Source organism: Macaca nemestrina, chromosome 6 (assembly GCF_043159975.1).
Source record: "Macaca nemestrina isolate mMacNem1 chromosome 6, mMacNem.hap1, whole genome shotgun sequence".
Lineage (NCBI taxonomy): Eukaryota > Metazoa > Chordata > Mammalia > Primates > Cercopithecidae > Macaca > Macaca nemestrina.
This window is the reverse complement of record NC_092130.1, coordinates 105,899,081-105,922,209: the sequence shown is the minus strand read 5'-3', so window position 1 is coordinate 105,922,209 and position 23,129 is coordinate 105,899,081. Positions and strand designations below refer to the sequence as shown.

The 23,129-nt window shown below is 42.8% G+C and overlaps 3 protein-coding genes across 9 annotated transcripts in view; 1 reads left to right on the top strand and 2 right to left on the bottom strand.

Moving 5' to 3' along the window:
* Positions 1-1,548: 1,548 nt before the first annotated feature.
* On the bottom strand, positions 1,549-22,954 carry LOC105475189 (adenylate kinase 6). 2 transcript variants are annotated; one of them, XM_011730246.3, is made up of 5 exons: positions 22,837-22,954; positions 19,332-19,424; positions 5,248-5,306; positions 5,000-5,145; positions 1,549-2,006 (listed from the first exon to the last, which is right to left on the bottom strand). In XM_011730246.3, exons 1-5 carry the CDS (start codon positions 22,859-22,861, stop codon positions 1,814-1,816), a joined length of 516 nt encoding a protein of 171 aa, XP_011728548.1. In that variant the 5' UTR covers positions 22,862-22,954; the 3' UTR covers positions 1,549-1,813. The 2 variants fall into 2 exon arrangements, with proteins under 2 accessions (XP_011728548.1, XP_011728545.1); XM_011730243.2 differs by lacking the exon at positions 22,837-22,954 and adding an exon at positions 22,643-22,780.
* LOC105475190 (TATA-box binding protein associated factor 9) lies at positions 17,269-19,424 on the bottom strand. Its single transcript, XM_011730247.3, has 2 exons — positions 19,332-19,424; positions 17,269-18,290 (listed from the first exon to the last, which is right to left on the bottom strand). The coding sequence occupies exon 2, from the start codon at positions 18,271-18,273 to the stop codon at positions 17,479-17,481; it is 795 nt and encodes a 264-aa protein (XP_011728549.2). The 5' UTR covers positions 18,274-18,290; positions 19,332-19,424; the 3' UTR covers positions 17,269-17,478.
* Positions 22,908-23,129, top strand: part of LOC105475191 (RAD17 checkpoint clamp loader component) — a 47,741-nt gene continuing 47,519 nt past the window's right edge. Inside the window, exon 1 of one of the 6 annotated variants that reach the window (XM_011730264.3) lies at positions 22,908-23,039. The gene's annotated coding sequence lies outside the window, so the exon portion shown is untranslated. Of the gene's footprint in view, positions 23,125-23,129 lie in introns of all 6 variants that reach the window. The other 5 variants (XM_011730254.3, XM_011730261.3, XM_011730260.3 and 2 more) reach the window with 5 other exon arrangements.

Below are 23,129 nucleotides of genomic sequence, written 5' to 3'. Positions count from 1 at the left end.
ATGTGAAGAAACTGAGTCCCTAATACATTGATGGTGGGAATATAAAATGCTGCAACCACTTTGGAAACCAGTTTGGCATTTCCTCAAAAAGTTAAACATGGTTGCCCTATGACCCAGCAATTCCCCTCCCAGGTATATGCCTAAGAAAACTGAAAACATACATTCACATGGATTCTTGTACATGAATGCTCACAGTATGCTACTGTTATGTATTCAACTTCACAACACCCAAAGTGGATACAACCCAATTGTGCAAGTGATAGAAAACATAAGCAAAATGTGGTATATGCATATAATGGAATATTATTCAACCATAAAAAGGAATGAGATATTGGTACATGCTACAACTTAAATGAACCTTGAAAACATTATGCTAAGTGAAAGAAATTGGACACAAAAGGCCACATATTGTATAATCCCATTTATATGAAATATCCAGAATATGCAAATCCATAGAGACAGAAAGTAGACTAGTGACTGCAAGGGGATGAGGAGGAAAGAATAGCAAGTGACTGCTAAAGGGTATAGGATTTCCCTTTATCATCACTGCTTCCCCCACAGTGGTGACAGTTACATAACCTTGTTAATAAGCTAAAAACCAATGGATTATAAATTTCATTTATGTTTATTTTTAGAGTCTAAGGTCTTACTGTGTTGCCCAGGTTAGTCTTGAATTCCTGCCTCAAGCGGTTCTCCACCTCAGCCTCCCCAGTTGCTGGGAATACAGGCATAAGCCACCATACTCGCTTCTGATTATATACTTCAAAATAGTCAATTTTATTGTATGATAGGTATATCTCAACTAAAAAAAAGAACAGGGAGAGCTGTACTGAGATGATATAATCTCCAAATATATATATATATATATATATATATATTTTTTTTTTTTTTTGAGATGGAGTCTCGCTGTGTCTCCCAGGCTGGAGTGCAGTGGCGTGATCTCGGCTCACTGCAAGCTCCGCCTCCCGGGTTCACGCCATTCTCCTGCCTCAGCCTCCCAAGTAGCTGAGACTACAGGCGCCCGCCACCACGCCCGGCTAGTTTTTTGTATTTTTAGTAGAGACGGGGTTTCACCATGTTAGCCAGGATAGTCTCGATCTCCTGACCTCGTGATCCACCCGCCTCGGCCTCCCAAAGTGCTGGGATTACAGGCTTGAGCCACCGCGCCCGGCCAATCTCCAAATATATTAAGTGAAAAAAGAAAGGTACAGAATAGTGTGCACAATATACTATTATATTCTTTAAAAAATGTACACATATATATATATACACTGTGCAGGCATAAAACCTCTAAAAAGACATGGGAAGCCAGTAACATTATTTCCTAAAAGGAAGGAACCTGGGGTGCCTGGGGATAGGGTGGTCCGGAAGGGAGACCTAACTTTTCAGCGTGCTTTTTTGTACCTTTTGAACTTTGTATCGAGTACAACACTTAACTTTTTTTCTAATTTAAAGAAAGAGAAAAGGAATACTCTGTTGCTTTTTCTTTAGTTTTATTTGAAGAGATCATCTGCATTTTTTTCTGTAATAAACTTAAAAGATATCCACCCATTTTGTTAGATTTATTTATTCTTTAGCAATTTAAGTATCAAAATCACAGGTTTTGTCTCAATCCTTAATAATACTATATTCATTATATTTCAGATGTTTAGCTTTCTCATGGAGAAAAAGAAACACAGGCATAAACCTATACACTATCCACCTGCTGGTCCTGCAACATGATTTTAATCAAGTGTTACTGATACTTGAACAATTTCTATGATGTCAGCAGAGATATCAACAAGAGTGATTATAAAGTAGCTAGCCTTTTAAGTCAAGAGTTATGATCTTTGATCCACTGCTCAATCCATTTCAAGATCTGATCTACATTATTTTCTAGCTCTTCTGGTTTATTACTGGGCAGCTGATGCACGATTTCTTCCTTGTAGGATGCTGTGGCTTCTTCATAAAGAACTTGAAAAATCTCACACTGAATATTGTCTGTTAGTTTCTTCTCATTATAACCCCTAGAAGGCAGGGAGGTTAACCAAACAAAAAGCAAAATAAATGGCATTAACTGGAGTTTTAGAAACATACCAGAAAACTGGACACTTTTCAATACGTGAAAAATTACAGAAATGGTCTCTTCACCTAGAGAGGAATGACTGGTACCTGTTTATATGACAGTTTCTTGACACTAGGGTTAAACTAAAGATCACGAGACCAGCATTTAGGTTTGAATTTTTCTGCCCACAATTTGTCAGCTACTCAATAAATTCCCAGTGAATTAGTAAATTAGGAAAACTCTCATAACCAAATATTCAATTCATATCAGCCAAAAAGTAGAAACAACCCAAATGTCCACAACCTGATAAATGTATTTAAAAATGATATATCCATACAATGGAATATTATTTGGCAATAAAAAGAAATGAAGTACTGGTATATGCTACAATACGAATGAACCTTGAAAACAAACTAATTGACAGGAGATAGGCATAAAAGTCCACATCCTGTATGATTTCATTTATATGAAATGTCTAGTATAGACAAATCCATAAAGATAGAAAGTAGATTATTGGTTGCCTAGGGCTGGGGAACTGAGGGTAAATGGGGAGTGACTACTACTGGGTATGGGGTTTCTTTTTGGGGTGACAAAAATTTTATTTTTTTTTGAGACAGAATCTCGCTCTGTCACCCAGGCTGGAGTGCACTGGAGTGATCTTGGCTCACTGCAACCTCCGCCTCCTGGGTTCAAGCAATTCTCCTGCTTCAGTCTCCTCAGTAGCTGGGATTACAGGAACGCGCCACCATGCCCAGCTAATTTTTGTATTCTTAGTAGAGACAGGGTTTCACCATGTTGGTCAGTCTGGTCTCCAGCTCCTGACCTCATAATCCGCCCAACTCAGCCTCCCAAAGTGCTGGAATTATAGGCGTGAGCCACTGTGCCTGGCCCCAAGAGTCTCTAAAATTGGTTGTGGTAATGACTGTACAACTTTTTGATATGCTAAAAAAGACACAAATGAGCAACTGATATATACACTTACTATGTACCCACAAAACTGGAAAAAAAACCTGAATTATGTACTTTAAATGGGTGAATGTAAATTACATTTCAATAAAGAGGATATTTTTGTTTTTAGGTTGCTTTTGAGACAGGGTCTTGCTTTGGCACCAGGCTGGAGTGCAGTGGTGCAATCACAGCTCACAGCAGCCTCAACCTCCCAGGCTCAAGCATTCCTCCCACATCAGCCTCCAAAGTAGCTGGGACCACAGGTGCATGCCACTACTCTTGGCTAAATTTTTTATTTTTATTTTTGTAGAGACCAGGATCTTGCTATGTTGCCCAGGCTGGTCTCAAACTCCTAGGCTCAAGCAATCACCTTGCCTCAGCCTCCCAAATTGCTGGGATTACAGGTGTGAGGTATGAGCCGTCCTGCCTCCCCCTCACCACCCAACCATGCCCAGCCTAAAGCTGTTACTTTTTTATAACCTTTTCAATAGTTAAAAATACTAACTAGCTCTCTCATAGTTTTTTCATGCCTTAGTCATACTTGGTATGACTTGGCTATATATGTAAAACAGTAATCTTTAAATCAACATTTTAAATTGTCTTGATTGAAAAAAAGCATATGTACCATATAGTCCCTATTACTTCTCTGGCCCAAAACTTTTAATGGCTTTTCACTGCCTAAAAAAAAGTTTTAGGTCTAGCCCCAATTTTACTTTTTCTATGTGTATATTTGGTGCCATACTAGTCCGTGCAAGGATTTACAAGTATCCCAAACAAGAGTGGTTAGTCAGAGTTGACTATAATCAGTGAAAACCACGAATTCTGACCGCGACCTTAAGCAAAATTCTGGAGCTTTCCTTTCTGAGATTGCCCTCTAATTTCTCTAGGATCCCCATACTCCCACAGCTTTGATCAAAAGACACTGGGGAAAAAAGACCTTCCTGAAAGTTTCTCTTTACTGGTTCTTCCGCATTAAATCTGATGCTCCATTTGTGGGTTTAACTTGGGTATCTGTTAAAGACTGTGAGATGCTGGTTTATTTTGTTAGTTTTTCATAAGCTTTCCTATTCCTGATGCAGGGATAATTTGAGTGGGTAGTGTTCAGTCAGTAAGCAAAGAATATGTTAGGGGCTTGACTGTTTTCCTAGCAAAGGTTTACATCAAAAAAAAAAAAAAAAAAAAAAAAGGCATGGCTAAATAGGGTCTCGCTCTGTCGCCCAGGCTGGAGTGCTGTAGCGCGATCTCAGCTCACTGCAAGCTCTGCGCCCCCTGCCGCCGCCCGCTGACTTCACACCATTCTCCTGCCTCAGCCTCCCGAGTAGCACCCACCACCACGCCCAGCTAATTTTGTTTTGTATTTTTAGTAGAGATGGGATTTCACCATGTTAGCCAGGATGGTCTTGAACTCCTGACCTCATGATCCGCCCACCTTGGCCTCCCAAAGTGTTGGGATTACAGGCCTGAGCCACCGCGCCTGGCCGGCTAAATTGGATTTCTACACAGTACATTTTACTCAATCAGACTGTCAGTTGAGATATCAATTTACTCAAAAAGTACTACCCATATTTTAAAGCAGTCATATTTTCAAACAAAACCCTTTATTAGCTGGGTGCTATGACTCACACCTGTAACCCCAGCACTTTGGGAGGCCAAGGTGGGCAGATTGCTTGAGCCCAGGAGTTTGAGACCAGCGTGGGCAACATGGCGAGACTCCATCTCTACAAAAAATATAAAAATTAGCCAGGCATAGTGGCATGTGCCTGTGGTCTCAGTTAGTCAGGAGGCTGAGGCACGAGAATTGCTTGAACCAGGGAGGTGGAGGCTGCAGTGAGCCGAGATCATACCACTGCCCTCCAGCGTGGGTGACAGAGCAAGACTCTGTCTCAAAACAACAATAAAAAAACCCAAAAAACAAAAACCCTTTATCATGGTACTACTGGCCAATTTCAGGAATCTGAATAAAAGTTAATATTATGCTTTAAGAATCTGATGTTTCTCCTTTCTTACCTTGTTTCAAGTCTTTCGTACAATACATTGGTATCTGTTCTCAGCACAAAAACTATATGAAACCAGCGTTCAGGGAAGAAATCACAACCATGGTAATCAACAATAACTCCACCTTCTCTCATTTGGTTATCTAACTCATCAACTACCTGCAAGAAAAGTTAAAAAAATAAAATGCTTCTTAAGAAAACTGAAGTCAACTTTCCTATGAAATTCAACAAATGCATACTTTATGAAAAAGTCATACTTACTCTGTCTTCATCTAAAATGGGACAATCATACTCTTCATCATAGCCATCATACAATTGCTCTAAAAGAGATTGAGAATTGCTTGTTGAAATAATATTTTCTAAGTAACTTTAAGTAATTTTCAATTAATTCTAGACTTTAGGAAAGGAAATGTATCATCAATTATTCTTTCAGATACAAGGGTGTGTACTAACAAAATAAATGTCATATAGACACCAAATACAAAGGAGTCATACTAACTGATAAATTGGAATTTTGTCTAGAGGGAAACTTGGATAGCAATATCTCTGAAACTGCTTTAAATATCAAAACTGAAACCAACTAAAAAGAGTGAATAGCCAACTTCAGAATTTGTGGGGTTATTAGAAGAGGACTACACTATTTTTGTTGAACTACAGATTGGTGGAAAGAGGAAATACCTGAACAGATACAAACACACTCACATACATTTAAAAGCAGATTAATGTATCAAAAGCAGTAACAGGCCAGGTGTGGTGGCTTCGTGCTTGTAATCCCAGCATTTTGGCAGTATGAGGTAGGAGGATCTCTTGAGCCCAGGAGTTCAAGACAGCCTGGGCAACATGTTGAGACCCTGTCTCTACAAAAAAAAAAAAAAAAAAAATTAGCCAGGCATGGTGGTGCACACCTGTAGTCCCAGTTACTTGGGAGGCTGAGGTGGGAGGATTGCTTAAGGCGGAGGTTACAATGAGCTGAGATCACACCACTATACTCCAGGCTGGGCGACAGAGTGGGACCCTGTCTCGAGAAAAAAAAAAAAAAAAAAAAAGGAAGAAAAAAGCAGCAACAGATTCTTGATTTCAGAAATGAACCCTCTGTCACTGAGCTCACATCCTCAATGGGGACTGAGAAGGGTCAGGACCCAGATGCTTCTGAACAGTATCTTTACTTCTAGATTTCCAGCATCCCAAACTGCCATTCCTCATAAAAGTCAAATAGTCTTATTTCAGAAGACAAAACAAAAATAACGTTCAAAGTTACAAGGGAGGCAAATTTAAATTTAACAGAACTTTCCAATAAATCACAGCTGGCTTTCAAAATAAGTTTTCTTTCAGGAGGTAAGACACACCCCATCTTACCCTTAGCCCCGGCCCCTAGGAGGTATTAATCTAAGGCAGGCTTAGATCATCCACTCACCATCTCTGAGAGCATGTTACATAGCAGTCTTCCCACCTCTTTCCCCTTAATATTTTGGTACAGGTTGAAATGAGGTTAAAGTGAACATAAATTCTGAAGGGACACAGGAGTAGTCTGATGGTCACTGGGGGGCACAGAAGCAGTTGTAACTCCTTGTCTTGCCTGGAGGGTCTGTGGACTGATTCTGGGCACATAAACCACCTTTCTAGCACCCTAGTGTGGCCTCTGCCTCCTTGGGCTATTGCTCACCTACCAGAAACTCTATCAACCTAAACAATTAAACTGTCTTGGTGTGAAGAAAACTGGTTAACATTTTAGAAAACAATCTAAATCCTTACTTTATACTACAAACTCCAGATGGAGCTACAAAGGAATGATTCATTTGAGTTTGTTGTTGTTGTTGTTTTTTTTTTGAGACAGAGTCTTGCTGTGTTACCCAGGCTGGAGTGCAGTGGCCTGATCTTGGCTCACTGCAAGCTCCGCCTCCCGGGTTCTCGCCATTCTCCTGCCTCAGCCTCCGAGTAGCTGGGATTACAGGCGTGCACCACCACACCCGGCTAATTTTTTGTATTTTTAGTAGAGACGGGGTTTCACCGTGTTAGCCAGGATGGTCTCGATTTCCTGACCTCGTGATCCGCCCGCCTCGGCCTCCCAAAGTGCTGGGATTACAGGCTTGAGCCACCCGCGCCCGGCCATTTGAGTTTGTTGAGTGGCAGAAGAAATAAAGACTGATCCAATCATTTAAAATGTTGACTCTCTGTTCCTTGAGAAATAATAAAATTCTAAGAAAAGTAACAGAATGGGAGAAATAACAAAGGACTGAAATGTAGATAATATAAAAGACCTTAAAACCAAAATAACAATAAATTGCTCAATAAACAAGAAAATAATTCACACAAGATGAAAAAGTAGAAAAAAATCAGTAAACACACATGAAAAGATATTGAACTTTCCTAGCTATTAAAGAGATGCAAATTAAAATGAGTCTGTATTTATGCCTGTTATATGTTCAATTCATTCAGAAATTTACACTACCATTTAATTTCTAATGGATAAAATTAGAAAATAATAAAAAAAATGCCAAATAAGAAAATAGTTAAATCTTGATTTACCAACTTTATAAATTATGTAATTAATTTTGTAATAATTATGTAATTAAAATTAAATATGTATTATAGTATTATAGTTAATATAGTTTTAAAAACCATGTAGTATAGACTAGACAGCAACATAAATGCTCACATATACAAGTGTAAAACATAAAAAGCAGAATTCAAAGTTGTCTTTACTAGGGATAAAGATTAGAAGAAAAAAGATTTGGAGTATTTTTCCATATACTATTTTTACAATATTGTATTTTTTTAAACAGTACCACAAAATCTAAGAATACCTATAGCTGATTCTGTACTATGTGGTAATCTTGAATAGATAAACATGGAGGTTCCTTTATATTTTAAATCTTTGCCTTTTAAAAGATGGCTCTGGCCGGGCGCGGTGGCTCATGCCTGTAATTCCAGCACTTTGTGAGGCTGAGGCGGGTGGATCACACAAGGTCAAGAGTTGAGACCAGCCTGGCCAACATGGTGAAACCCCGTCTCTACTAAAAATACAAAAGTTAGCCAGGCGTGGTGGCGGGCGCCTGTAATCCCAGCTATTTGGGAGGCTGAGGCAGAATTGCTTGAACCCGGGAGGCGGAGGTTGCAGTGAGCCGAAATCATGCCACTGCACTCCAGCCTGGGTGACAAAGCAAGACTCTGTCTCAGGAAAAAAAAAAAAAAAAGACTTGAACCAATATATGCTGTCTAAAATAGATGTGTTAACTTTCAGGATTAAAGTCTTTATTTTATTTATTTATTTATTTATTTATTTAGACGGAGTCTCGCTCTGCCGCCCAGGATAGAGTGCAGTGGCGCGATCTCCGCTCACTGCAAGCTCCGCCTCCCGGGTTCACGCCGTTCTCCTGCCTCAGCCTCCCTAGTAGCTGGGACTACAGGTGCCCGCAACCGCACCCGGCTATTTTTTTATATTTTTAGTAGAGACGGGGTTCCACCGTGTTAGCCAGGATGGTCTCAATCTCCTGACCTTGTGATCTGCCTGCCTCGGCCTCCCAAAGTCAAGTCTTTATTTGTATACGGACAGGGTCTCAGTCTGTGGCCCAGGCTGGAGTGCAGTGGCACAATCACAGCTCACTGCAGCCTCGACCTCCTGGGCTCAAGTGATCCTCCCATCTCAGCCTCCCGTGTAGTTGGGACTACAGGCGTGTGCCGCCACACTTGGCTAATTGTTCCGTTCTTTGTAGAGGTGAATTTTTATATTTTTTATAGAGATGAGGTCTCCTTATGTTGCCCAAGCTGGTCTTGAACTCCTGGGCTCAAGTAATCCTTCTGCCTCGGCCTCCCAAAGTGCTGAGATTACAGGTGTGAGCCACCATGCCCAGACAGGATTAAAGTCTTTATACTAATGCTGAAGTGCAGAATTTCTTAAATCATGTTAATATATTATTCATTCATTCATTCATTTTTGAGACAGTCTCGCTCTGTCGCCCAGGCTGGAGTGTAGTGGTGCAATCTTGGCTCACTGCAACCTCTGCCTCCTGGGCTCAAGTGATTCTCCTGCCTCAGCCTCAGCCTCCCAAGTAGCTGGAATTACAGGTGCGTGCCATCATGCTTGGCTAATTTTTTTTTTTTTTTTTTTTGAGACCGAGTCTCGCTCTGTCGCCCAGGCTGGAGTGCAGTGGTGCCATCTGGGCTCACTGCAAGCTTCGCCTCCCGGGTTCACGCCATTCTCCTGCCTCAGTCTCCCTAGTAGTTGGGACTACAGGTGCCCACCACCATGCCTGGCTAATTATTTGTATTTTTAGTAGAGACGGGGTTTCACCGTGTCAGCCAGGATGGTCTCGATCTCCTGACCTTGTGATCCGCCTGCCTCAGCCTCCCAAAGTGCTGGGATTACAGGCGAGAGCCACCACGCCCAGCCAATTTTTAAAAGAGATGGAGTTTCACCATTGTGACCAGGCTGGGTTCAAACTCCTGACCTCAAATGATCTGCCCGCCTCAGCCTCCCAAAGTGTTGGGATTACAGGCGTGAGCTACTGCGCCCAGCCATGTTAATGTATTTTAATAAAATAGTGTAATCTAAACTTTTACTTTTTTATTTTTGAGACAGGGTTTCACTTTGTCACCCAAGCTGGAGTGCAGTGGCACGATTTCAGCTCACTGCAGCCTCAGCCTCCTGGGTTCAGGTGATCCTCCTGTCTCAGTTCCCCCCAGTATTTGGGACTACAGGTGTGTCCCACCATGTCTGGCTAATTTTTGTACTTTTTGTAGAGAAACGGCCTCACCATGTTGCTCAGGCTGAATCGAACTCCTAAGTTCAAGCAATCTGCCCGCCTTGGCCTTCTAAAGTGCTGGGACTGCAGGCATAGAGCCACCGTGCCTGGCTGTAATCCAAACTTTTAAACACTCATTCCAAAAAACATTTATCAAACACCATATACCAGTGACCTAAGGGATAATGAGCACATAATTTATAAAGTGAGCAAGTAGACAAATAATCCTTCCCTCAAAGAGTTTAAAATAAAATGGGAGAGGACAGACAAGGCACCTGGAAATATAATATTTTAATGTTACGGTTCATGGTGATATGGGAGCAATAAGGATGGGCACCTAACATAAACTTGGGATATTAAGGGAGGCTTCCTGGAGGAAGCAACCTCTAAGCATAGACTTGCAGTAGATACATAAAAAAAAAAAACAAAAAAACACTAGGGAAGACTCTTCTAAATAGAGAAAACAAGATATTCAAAGGTAGATACTAGGAAGGAGCAGGCCCTTTCAAGTGAGGGAAAGTCAGAACAATGAGAAAATAAGTGGTAAGGGGTCAGGTAAGCTGAGGCCAGATCAAAAAGGGCCTTGAAGGCTGCATGAAGGAGTTTAGACTTTATCCCAAGGCCAAGGAAAATCATTAAAGGATTTTCAGCATTAAATGACATGATGAATTCCAAATTCAAAAAAATCATTTTTTTTTTTTTTTAATGCAGAATGAGTTGGAAGGAACCAAATCCAGAAGCAGGGACTTCTTATCAAGTCTACCACAGATTTTTAGGTAAGTGATGATTGTAGCCTGTACCAGAGAAATGAACGGATCCTAAACTTCATTTCAAATTTCAAAAAAAGAATAAATTTTATGCTACTTTAGAAAGTTTCAATTGGAAGCCAAATTTATACTTGCCTATACATAGGATCTGAAGCAAAGATCAAAAAGGTTGATTTGCTTAAATGACTGAGAAATTAGAAAATTAAATCAATTTTCTAAAGAAAGTTTTGCGGTTAAAATTCTAGGTACAGATATATTACTTTCTAAAAAAAATCAACTGTGGGACCAGAGTTAAAAAGCTTAGCATGGCGGTTTGCGCTTATAATCCCAGCACTTTCAGAGGTCAAGGTGGGAGGATCGCTTGAGCCTAGGAATTCGAGATCACCCTGGATAACACAGCAACACCTGACCTCTACCAAAAGAAAAAAAAATTAGCCCAGCATGGTGGTGCCAGCCTATAGTCTCAGCTACTCTGGAGGTTGAGGTGGGAGGACTGCTTGAGGTTGGAGTGGGCCACGATTGCACCACTGTATTCCAGTTAGGGTGACATTGATTCCCTGTCTCAAAAAAAACCTTTTTTTAAATTTATTTTTATTTTTTTTATTTTGAGACAGAGTTTCACTCGTCACCCAGGCTGGAGTGCAATGGCATGATCCTGGTTCACTGCAACCTCCATCTCCTGGGTTCAAGCGATTCTCCCGCCTCAGCCTCCCAAGTAGCTGGGATTACAGGCGCTCGCCACCAAGCCTGGCTAATTTTTGTATGTTTAGTGATGGGGTTTCACCATGTTGGCCAGGCTGGTTTTGAACTCCTGACCTCAGGTGATTCGCCTGCCTCAGCCTCCCAAAGTGCTGGGTTTACAGGCGTGAGCCACTGCACCAGGCCCCACCAAAAATTTTTTTAAAGCTCATTCTTACCTTAAAAAACCTTCCCAGCTGCTGCTGTTTGTCAAACTGTAAAATCATGACATTATGTTTAACTGCCATCCTAGAACTTACATGCACTCAAGTGAAAGCTGTTCTTTAATCATATTGGGATGCTAGTTATTTTGATACTGCTGCCAATACTTAAAATTTTTATTTTCGTATTTCTTCTTTTTGAAACATATTCACCACATTTACCTCAACTCAACAAGAAGCTGGTAACGCTAAAGCAATTAGAACAAGACATTAACTGGTTTAAAGTGATTGGGTGCCTTTAAAATACCTGTTTTTGGCTGGGCGCGGTGGCTCACGCCTGTAATCCCAGCACTTTGGGAGGCCGAGGCAGGCGGATCACGAGGTCAGGAGATCGAGACCATCCTGGCTAACACAGTGAAACCCCGTCTCTACTAAAAATACAAAAAATAGCCGGGTGTGGTGGCGGGCGCCTGTAGTCCCAGCTACTCAGGAGGCTGAGGCAGGAGAATGGCATGAACCCAGGAGGCGGAGCTTGCAGTGAGCTGAGATCTCGCCACTGCACTCCAGCCTGGGCGACAGAGCGAGACTCCATCTCAAAAATAAAATAAAATACCTGTTTTTTTATGCAAAAAGAAAAGGGCAATTAATTCTGCATAGTGAAGTTAGAAAGCTAAAGATATGACATTGGAGTTGGGCCGCTAAGGAGTTGCAAGGAAGATAAGGAAACCTACAGATAAAGAGAACAGCATGCATAAATACTCGAGGTGGAAAATTCCTAGTGTTTGAGAACAACAGGGTATAATGGCTACACTGAAGGGGACACAGGGGAATGGCTGCAGGTAAACTGTGGCCATTTTATAAAGAGTCTGCTATATTTCCTTAAGGAGGATGGACTATGTGAGTAAAAAATTCAAATCATGTCATTCTCCTTCCCTGCTTTTAAGAAAATGATAGTGTAGAAGAGGGAGGAAAGAGTTACTGAAGAGGTCAAATAAGAGATTCTAGGTAGGATTCTAGGCATAGCACCAGTGGTCTTGATGAAATAGGGGTACTGCAGGGATGTGTTGGAGAAACCATCAAGATTTAAAGGCCAAGTGGATCTTTGTGAGAGAGTGAATGTGTATTTATATGCTTGGGATGTAGAAATCAGAGTGGGCAAGTACAGTCAAGGATGACGTCAGAGCATGTGCTTTAAACATATTACTCTAGAGGTGTAAACATCTGGGAACTATCCACATGGTTATGTCTAATAGGTGTCTAGAAATTGGGCTGTTTTAATTGTAAATTTAAGTCATCAGCACAAGGGGAGTGAATAGTCCTGAATGAGTGAGATTACTAGTGGGAGGGGCAGAATCACAATATGACTGCAATGAAATCACGGGGGAAATGAGTGGAAGGGGAAGGATCAGAGGCAAAGATGGGGAGAGAGCAGTGTCAGAGAGGCCAATAGAGGAGTTAGTTTCCAAGGCTTCCAGCGGGAGTTGATAAGGGGAGAGAAAAATGGGATTCAGAAAAGGATAGAACAGGGATCAGCATCTTTTTATTTTTTCCTGTAAAGGGCCAGATCATAAATACCTCACACTTTGCAAGCTAGTCTTTAGCTCAGAAGTCATACAAAAACAACAGTAGCTTGCCAACCCCTAGGTTAAAGATATATCAAGATCCTAAGTGTTCAAAGCCAAGCTATGCTTTACAGTTTCTACTGGAAATGGATCCAATGTCAATATACTACTTTGTCTAGACCTATGGGTATCCTGCAGTTAGGAAGAGGCTGAAGACTGAAAAACTGCTGCCAGGAAAATTAAGGATGCTAGTAAGAGTATAAAAAATGATTGCATATAGGAAAGGATGTCAAATGAGGAGGAGTCTTGAGACTAGGAGAATAGGGATAAGAGAAGCATTCTTATAGTCATACCACAGTAAGACTCATGGTTTTTGTTTTTGTTTTTGAGATGGAGTCTTGCTCTGTCATCCAGGCTGGAGTGCAGTGGTGTGATCTCAGCTCACTGCAAGCTCTGTCTCCCAAGTAGCTGGGACTACAGGCGCCCGCCACCACACCCAGCTAATTTTTTGTGTTTTTAGTAGAGACAGGGTTTCACCATGTTAGGCAGGATGGTCTCAACCTCCTGACCTCGTGATCTGCCCACCTCGGCCTCTCAAAGTGCTGGGATTATAGGCTTGAGCCACCGCGCCCGGCCCACAGTAAGACTCCTAATAGTTTTCTCTTTTTTTTTTTTTTTTTGAGACGGAATCTCTCTGTCACCCAGGCTGGAGTACAGTGATGTGATCTCGGCTCACTGCAACCTCTGCCTCCCAGATTCAAGTGATTCTCCTGCCTCAGCCTCCCAAGTAGCTGGGATTACAGGCGCCCTCAGCAATGCTGAGCTGATTTTTTTTTTTTTTTTTTGAGACGGAGTCTCGCTCCGTCTTGCTTAGGCTGGAGTGCAGTGGTGTGATCTCAGGTCACTGCAGCCTCTGCCTCACAGGTTCAAGTGATTCTCTTGTCTCAGCCTCCCAAGTAGCTGGGATTACAGGGGCCCACCACCATACCTGGCTAATTTTTTGTATTTTTAGTTGAGATGGGGTTTTACCATGTTGGACAGGCTGGTCTTGAACTCCTGACCTTTAGGTGATCCACCCGCCTCGGCCTCCCAAAGTGCTGGGATTACAGGCATGAGCCACCGTGCTAGGCCAAAGTGCTGGAATTTACAGGCATGAGCCACCATGCCCGGCCAGTTTTCTTAAACTTACTTCCCCACCTAATTTTTTTTTTTTGCCTTGGTTTTGGGAGTAAAGATGACCTCTCTCAATTACTACTGCAATTCCACATGATCACTAGGATGATACTAAACTTTCAGAAATATGTTTAAAACTAGGGTTTTCTTAAAGCCTTGTTTCTTTTTTTCTGACTTTAGTGAGCATCAGAATAAGCCTCATTTCTTTACAGCAAGGTTTCTCAACCTTGTTACTAATGACATTTTGAATCTGGTAATTGTTATTAGGGGAGACAGGGAACTGTCCTGTGAACTATAGGATCTTTAGTAGAATCCTTGGTCACTGATCACTAGATGCTAGTAGTAAACCTGGCCATCACCTCCCCCTCCATGTGACAACTCAAAACGCCTTCACACACTGCTATACCCACAAAGGGCAAAAATTACCTAGTTGAGAATCACTGCATTATAGATGATTGCCTGGTTTCCCTTAAAATATATCACCACTTGAAACAAAAATGAGGTTGGCTGCTTCAGAATATTTCCAGATATATTCAAACAAGATTTGGGTTAAAAAATCTGGGATGTCAAACTTTACAAAGTACCTCATCAGGCCAGGCGCGATGGCTAACGTGGGTAATCCCAGCACTTTTGGGAGGCGACAGTGGGAGGATCACTTGAGCCTGGGAATTAGAGACCAGTCTGGGCAACACAGTGAGGCCTTGTTTCTGTAGTCCCAGCTACTGGGGAAGCTGAAGTGGGAGGATCACTTGAGCCCCAGAGGCTGAGGTTGCAGTGAAGGGAAATTGTGCCATTGCACTCCAGCCTGGGCCACAGAGCAAGACCCTGTCTCAAACAAACAAACAAAAAAACCCCACAAAGTACCTCCATCAAACTCCATGTCAAGTCAGACCAGAAATCTTTTATCTGGCATTATAGGCGGGAAAAAAAACCCACACTTTTCCTTTAAGACTTAGATCCCATTTCATGAAATAATCTCCCTAATAACAAAGAGAATGGTTGGGACTATACACAACTGACTAAAATGGTGTTGAGTACTCGAGGTACAGAGGCTCTTGTCTGTAATCTCAGCACTTTGGGAGGCTAAGGCAGAAGGACAACTTGAGCCAAGGAATAAACCAGCCTGGGGAACAACGCCAGATCCTGTCTCTGCAAATAAAATTTTATTTTTATTTATTTATTTATTTTTTTTTGAGACGGGGTCTCGCTCTGTCACCCAGGCTGGAGTGCAGTGGCCGGATCTCAGCTCACTGCAAGCTCCACCTCCCGGGTTTACGCCATTCTCCTGCCTCAGCCTCCCGAGTAGCTGGGACTACAGGCGCCTGCCACCTCACCCGGCTAGTTTTTTGTATTTTTTAGTAGAGACGGGGTTTCACCGGGTTCGCCAGGATGGTCTCGATCTCCTGACCTTGTGATCCGCCCGTCTCGGCCTCCCAAAGTGCTGGGATTACAGGCGTGAGCCACCGCGCCCGGCCCTCTGCAAATAAAATTTTAAATTAGCCAGGAAAGATGGTGTGTGCCTGTAGTCCCAGCTACAAGGGAGGCTGAGGCAGGATGATCACTTGAGCCCAGGAGTTCAAGGATGCAATGAGCTATGATCAGGCCACCACACTCCAGCCTGGGCAACAGAGCAAGACTCTGTCTTAACCAAATGAAATGGTGTGAGTACTGGTAGGAGAGGACCTAAAGAAGAGGAAGACAAGTGCCTTATACTGGATTTTCCTTGGTCTAGTGTAACCATTGCTCTCAATGCTATTAATGCTCTAATTAGCTTAGAAGTGTTAAATTAAGTGAAAGTAACATTAGAATGCATGAATGAAATTGACTATTATGTGACTCAGAAATCACTTGTCAAAATGGTGGTGTTCAACAATGAGGAACAAAACCAGATTTCATAGATATAAAACGTAAAGGCTGGGCTGGGCACAGTGGCTCATACCTGTAATCCCAGCACTTTGGGAGGCCAAGGCGGGTGGATCACGAGGTCAGGAGATTGAGACCATCCTGACTAACGCGGTGAAATCCCATCTCTACTAAAAATACAACTTAGCTGGGCGTGGTAGTAGGCACCTGTAGTCCCAGCTACTAGGGAGGCTGAGGCGGGAGAATGGCATGAACCCGGGAGGTGGAGCTTGCAGTGAGCTGAGATTGCACCACTGCACTCCAGCCTGGGCAACAGAGTGAGACTCTGTCTCAAAAAAAAGAAAGAAAGGCAGGCCAGGTGCGGTAGCTCACACCTGTAATCCTAGTACTTTGGGAGGCCGAGGTGGGCAGATCACTTGAGGCCTGGAGTTCAAGACCAGCCTGGACAACATGGCAAACGCCCATCTCTACTAAAAATATAAAAATGAGCCAGGTGTGGTGGTGCATACCTGTAATTCCAGCTACTGGAATTACTGGGAAGCTGAGGTGTGAAGATCGCTGGAACCTGGGACATGGAGGTTGCAGTGAGCTGAGATTGTGCCACTGCACTCCAGCGTGGGCAACAGAATGAGATTCTGTTTCAGGAAATAAAATGAAATGGAAAATGAGTATTTGTATGATAGCAAATAAAGATCTAGGTTTCAGAAACTATAACCTTGATAAATTGATGTTCTTTTGGACAAAAAAATTTTTAAAATTAAAAAAATATAAACTATAACCTAATCATCAGCCCTGGATCAAAAATGAACATGATACTGGCTTATAGTATCAGGAATATGAAAAACAAAGATGCTCAAAATTAACCTGCAAAAAGAGACACTGATAAATTTTTTTTTAAAAAGTGGAGACATACTGGGAGACACTAAGGGTCCTTAATATAACCAAAGGGACAGAAAAATGGGACCTAGGAAGTTGGACAATTGAGGAAGATAATCAAAGCAGGTTAAGAATTCACTATGAATAAAAATCCTGACCAACTAGTCTCTCCAAAGAGGAGTCATGGTTATACTTCAGCAACTGAGAGAACAGATCACAAGAGTGACGTACACCAGAGATCATACTGTGATCTATATATCTGAAGACACTTGAGGTGACATTCTAGTGGTCAACAATAGACTACAGTACTGCAAGTTGCTGCAACTGTCAACTGTTACTCCCCTTGGTGACAACAGGGAGAAAATTGCTTTTAAAAACATAACTGCCAAAGCACCAACAATCAAAGTAATGAATGACAACTTTATTTTTCTTACACTTTTAAGGCTGATGAAAAACCTTCATTTCAATTGAAAAGTATGGTAACTGTATTTACTCATTAATTATTATTAAAGTTTTCTAAAACACAACTTGAAAACATCCAGCATGCATGTTTAATATCAGTACAATGAATTCAAGACCAAGTATACATGTTACATGCAGCAAAGCTAGATTACAAATTATCATAGTCATCGTCATCATCATCGTCATCATCATCATCTTCACGTTTTCTTTTCAATGCATTTGATGATTCATTGGCAGCATTTTGTGATGACACCATATTAGTGGTAATAAGAATGTTTTTGGACCCAATTAATGATGGATTAATCAGAACATTCTGAACTGCTGAGGTTGCAGGAATTGAAGCTTTTACAGCTGGAGACTGCGAAGTAGGCATCTGTACTGTAAACCTTTGACCTGTGAGGGACATGGGAGTCCCTACTTTAGTTGAAACAGACATGGTCTGTGGGGTTGGTGTGCCTAGTGTGGGAGTACTTGGTCTGCTAGTAACTGAACCAACACTTAACCGCGGGACTGTTATTCTTCCCGCAGAAGTTGATGCCTTTTTCTGTAAAGATTTCAGCCTATAGTTTGGAGCTGTTAAGCAGTATCTATCAGGTGGCAACCTAGGACCTGAATATGGCTTGATCAGTGGCAAAGGGGTTTGATTTCTTTGCCTTGCGATATCTAATAAAAAATCTCTTGGGGGAGGAGAGGTAAAAGACTGGTCAGCGCGGCACTGGATTGCCAATCGCACATCATCTGCATCAACGGTAGCTTTCTTAGCATGGCTTGAATAAATTTTTGCATCATCTAGAATTGTGGTCACATATCGGAAGGCAAACTCCAACATCTGATTTATAACTCTTGGCTCATATTCTGTAATCCCCATATCCTTCAGGATTTGTGCCATCATCTGTGCATCTTTCGGCATGCTCTTGGGAGAAGCCATCTTGCCAGACTCCATGATATCCGATGATCAGACTTTAGATCATTTGAAAAAAATATGTACATTAGATCAATCTGAAATAGTTACTTTAGTAGCAACTGTCAGGAACTTAAAAAAATTTTTAATCTATGTTAAACTGTAAAAAAATTTTTTAAATTTAAACCATATGTTTTCTTAATTTTAATGAGGCATACTTAAAATCCCTTTAATTTATTGAGTTCCTACCATGTACAAATCATTGTCAACTATAAAAAGATGAAGACACAAATAAGGGAGTGATAAAAGATTAGGGGAAAACAGGGTAAAATAAATAAAAACATCTATCATCTTAGAATATATGCAGTTGCATGCAAACCTCACACTAAGATACCATAGCATAGTCATGTCCTACACCTGAGCTCAAAACGATCTCTTTCCAGTGAGACCAATACACTCACTGTGCTCATATATATGTTCAGCAGTACCAAACCTTTGTTTGCTCAACTTGAAAACATTCTCCTTATTCACATTCTACCTCTCCGAAATCCAGTCTCTTCATAGGAGCCTTCCCAACTATTCACAAGAATTGCTAGCCATTTTCAAGGAGGAAGGGAAAATGCTCAAAATAACCAGGACATAGCATTAGACACTTAATATTTCTGTGGATTCCCTAAAAGAGTATATATTCTTTTTTTTTTTTTTTTTTTTGAGACGGAGTCTCGCTCTGTCGCCCAGGCTGGAGTGCAGTGGCGCCATCTCGGCTCACTGCAAGCTCCGCCTCCCGGGTTTACGCCATTCTCCTGCCTCAGCCTCCCGAGTAGCTGGGACTACAGGCGCCCGCCACCTCGCCCGGCTAATTTTTTTGTATTTTTAGTAGAGACGGGGTTTCATTGTGTTAGCCAGGATGGTCTCGATCTCCTGACCTCGTGATCCGCCCGTCTCGGCCTCCCAAAGTGCTGGGATTACAGGCAAGAGTATATATTCTTTAATGGCAATCTGTTTTTTGTACCTTCTGACAATACCCAGCACTAACACTCCACTATCAAGACTTAAAACAAAACAAAACAAAACAAATCTAACACCAAAGTGTCCCTTACCTTCTCGAGCTAAATCACCAACATTAATGTATTTCAGTCCCGATTTTGACGCAAGTTCTTTGCCTAGTGTAGTTTTTCCAACCCCTGGTGTACCTGTAAGACAAGCCACAGAAAAATACTGTTTGTGAAATACTACTTATCACACTGCAGCCCACCTTGTACCCTTCCTTTTTTTATTTCTGAGGCAGAGTCTCACCTGGCCTCTGCCCTGAAAGATCTTGACGACTGAAATGAAAAATTTCCTAATTAGCAATAACATGTAAAAAAAAATTTTTTTTTGAGACGGAATTTCGCTCTTGTCACCCAGGCTGGAGTGCAGTGGTGCGATCTTGGCTCACTGCAATCTCCACCTCCCAGGATCAAGCGAGTCTCCTGCCTCAGTCTCCTGAGTAGCTGGAATTACAGGTGCCCACCACCATGCCCAGCTAATTTTTGTATTTTTAGTAGAGACAGGGTTTCACCATATTGGCCAGGCTGGTCTCAAACTCCTAACCTCATGTCATCTGCCCGCCTAGGCCTCCTAAAGTGCTGGGATTACAGGCGTGAGCCACCATGCCTGGCCATATGTAAATCAGCATGTACTACGATCTAATAAAAATTTTCCAAAGCTAATTGAATGTCAGAATATTACCCAGTGTATTGATTCTCCAGGGGTGGGGCTCAGCAAATTCTGACGCCAATTCAAACTGCCTGCTGCTACCATGGAACTACTCAGAATAAAATTAGCCACCTCGTGCTGGGCGCAGTGGCTCATGCCTGTAATCACTGCACTTTGGGAGGCCGAGGCGGGAAGATCATGAGGTCAGGAGATCGAGACCATCCTGGCCGACATAGTGAAACTCCATCTCTATGAAAATACAAAAATTAGCCAGGCGTGGTGGCACATGCCAGTAATCCCAGCTACTCAGGAGGCTGAGGCAGGAGAATCCCTTGAACCGGGTGGTTGGAGGATGCAGTGAGCCCAGGACGCGCCACAGCACTCCAGCGTGGTGACAGAGACTCCGTCTCCAAAAAAAAAAAAAAAAAAATTAGCCACCTCGAATCAATTACAATAATTTATTTACCTTTTTCTTCTTTTTATTTTTTTTTATTTTTTTTTGAGACGGAGTCTGGCTCTGTCGCCCAGGCTGGAGTGCGGTGGCCGGATCTCAGCTCACTGCAAGCTCCGCCTCCCGGGTTTACGCCATTCTCCTGCCTCAGCCTCCCGAGTAGCTGGGACTACAGGCGCCGCCACCTCGCCCGGCTAGTTTTTTGTATTTTTTAGTAGAGACGGGGTTTCACCGTGTTAGCCAGGATGGCCTCGATCTCCTGACCTCGTGATCCGCCCGCCTCGGCCTCCCAAAGTGCTGGGATTACAGGCTTGAGCCACCGCGCCCGGCAACCTTTTTCTTCTTTTAAAGTCAAGATATCTCTTTGTTACCCAGGCCGGAGTGCAGTGGAACTTGGCTCACTGGAGCCTCCACCTCCTGGGCTCAAATCCTATCTCAGCCTGTCCAGTAGCTAGGACCACAGGTATGCACCAACATGCCCTGGTTAATTTTTGTAGAGACGGGATTTGGCTATATTGCCTAAGCTAAGCTCAAACCCCTGAGCTCAAGCCATCCCCCCACCTCCACTTCCCAAAGTGCTGGGATTTACGGGCATGAGCTTTAATTTACAGGCTCGTTTGCTTGGCCTATTTGCTTTAATTTAAAAAGATTTAAAAACTGTTCATGGCCAGGTGTGGTGGCTCACGCGTGTAATCCCAACAATTTGGGAGGACAAGGTGGGAGGATCACTTAAGCTCAGGAGTTCGACACCAGCCTGGCCAACATGAGACTGTCTCAAACAAAAACAAAAACAAAAACTGTTCATGTTAAAATTTAAGCAGTCTGAAAGACACCGTATTACCTCTACTGACCCCTTGCACCCTTCCCTAGAGATAACCACTGTAAACCAGTTTCCTATACAGGTATATATTCCCAAAAAAACCCTATTTATGTTTGCATATAAATGTACATGTATGTATGTACATACTCTTTGTAATAAATACAATATATATTCCCTTGTACATAAATGACAATACTATATACATTGTTCTTTACCTTCCTCTTATGATACCTATTATAATTACATTTCAAGATCATCAAATTCATAATTTTCAGCTATTCAGGTTTAACATCCCTGAAATTAAACTTGAGCATAAAGATAACAGGGATAATCCAGTTCCCTTATCTAGGAGAATAACAGCCACCCCAAGTCCACTATAATACACCAAGTCTGAAGTCTGGACTCAACATGTTTTCAATAAAATGCTCACTTTTATTGTCAAAACATTTTCAATAAAATGTTTTGACAATGACTTAATAACCAGGGCACTATGTTTGATCCATACAAAAAGATGTAAAATCTTCTGCTTAAGGAATCTAAAATGCTAAACATTATTTGTGGGGTGGTTAATCTGCATCTCTCAGAAACAGACATGTCTTGTGCGCTGCCAACAATCTTACGTTTGGGTGAATGATGTAACTGTACTGTTTCCACAGAGTCTTAATTTTTCTGTACGCTACAATAAAATCTACATGCATTAGATTTTTCCACGAATGGCCTACAATTTAATAAACACTTTCAGGACTGAACGGCTAGCAAAAATATTCGTTGAAGTCGTTTTGCAGCATTTTAGTTCCCTTTACTGATAACACGCACCCTGAGTATGGCTTCAAAGACCCACTCCTACGCGAGAAACGACCCGAAATGCTCACTAGATGCCTTCTTTTTAAGGGGCGGGGGGAGCCTCTGATGTAACTCAACAAAAGCATACAGTAATTTCGTCACGCCACAAACATCTGAACTCATTTACCGAAATCTAATCTGAGGCGTTTATCAGAAGCAAAGGAAAAAATAAAATACGGCCCACGGAGGCCTAAGGAGTGAGGAATCCACCATTAATGGCACTACTGGGAAGCAGATATGGCCTTATTTCCCTGAAAATTTCAAAGCCTACCCTGCCAAAGAATTAACAATCCATTTTACAAACGAAATACCAGATTCCGAAAGACTAAGCAGGTTGCTAAGCAGAAGAGCTGGATCTGCCGACCTCTCTTCACCTCCCCCGGGAGCCTCGGGCCAACGGAAATAACGTTCCGCGTCCCCTCCCCCGCCTGCCGCAACGCCCGTGAGGGTCGGCTCCCGGGACGCTGACAACCGCCTCGTGGCCCTCTGCAGGCCTCCGAAGACGGCACTGAGAAACTCCTACCTGGGCGTCCGATGCCCAGAACACTCCGCGCCCCTCACCTGCCCCCGCCCATCCCCTCCCGGCCGCGCGCCCTGACCGGTGAGCAGGATGTTCGGAAGCAACATGGTCCCCGCGGCGACGGCTCCGGGCGCCTAGCTCACGTGCCCTTTGCTCTACGGGGAGGAGCCGGAAGGGGCGGGCGACCGCAAAAGCCCACGGCCCCAAGGGCCTCGAGGCCCACCGCGGCGCCCCTAGCCTGTCCCTGCGACCCAGCCGCGGCCCACTGGTTACCTGGCTTTCGATGACACATTTCCATCGCAAAGTTGGAGGGTGGGCGTAACTCGGGTCGGTACTTCGGGTCAGGCAGTGCGCTGGATGTCTAAGTAACACACTCCTTCGGAGGTCCCCGCCCTTCGCTTGCGTCGCTGATGCGCCGACCAGTCTGGAAGGTCCCCGGGAGGCCGTACCTCCGAGAGGCTCGGCGTTGAGCCCGGGTAGGGCCAGGTGGCTGCCCTTTCACGTAGGTTAGACCCCGGTCGCCTCAGCTCTTTGCCCAAAAGGGGATGCAACTCCGGGAAAGTAAG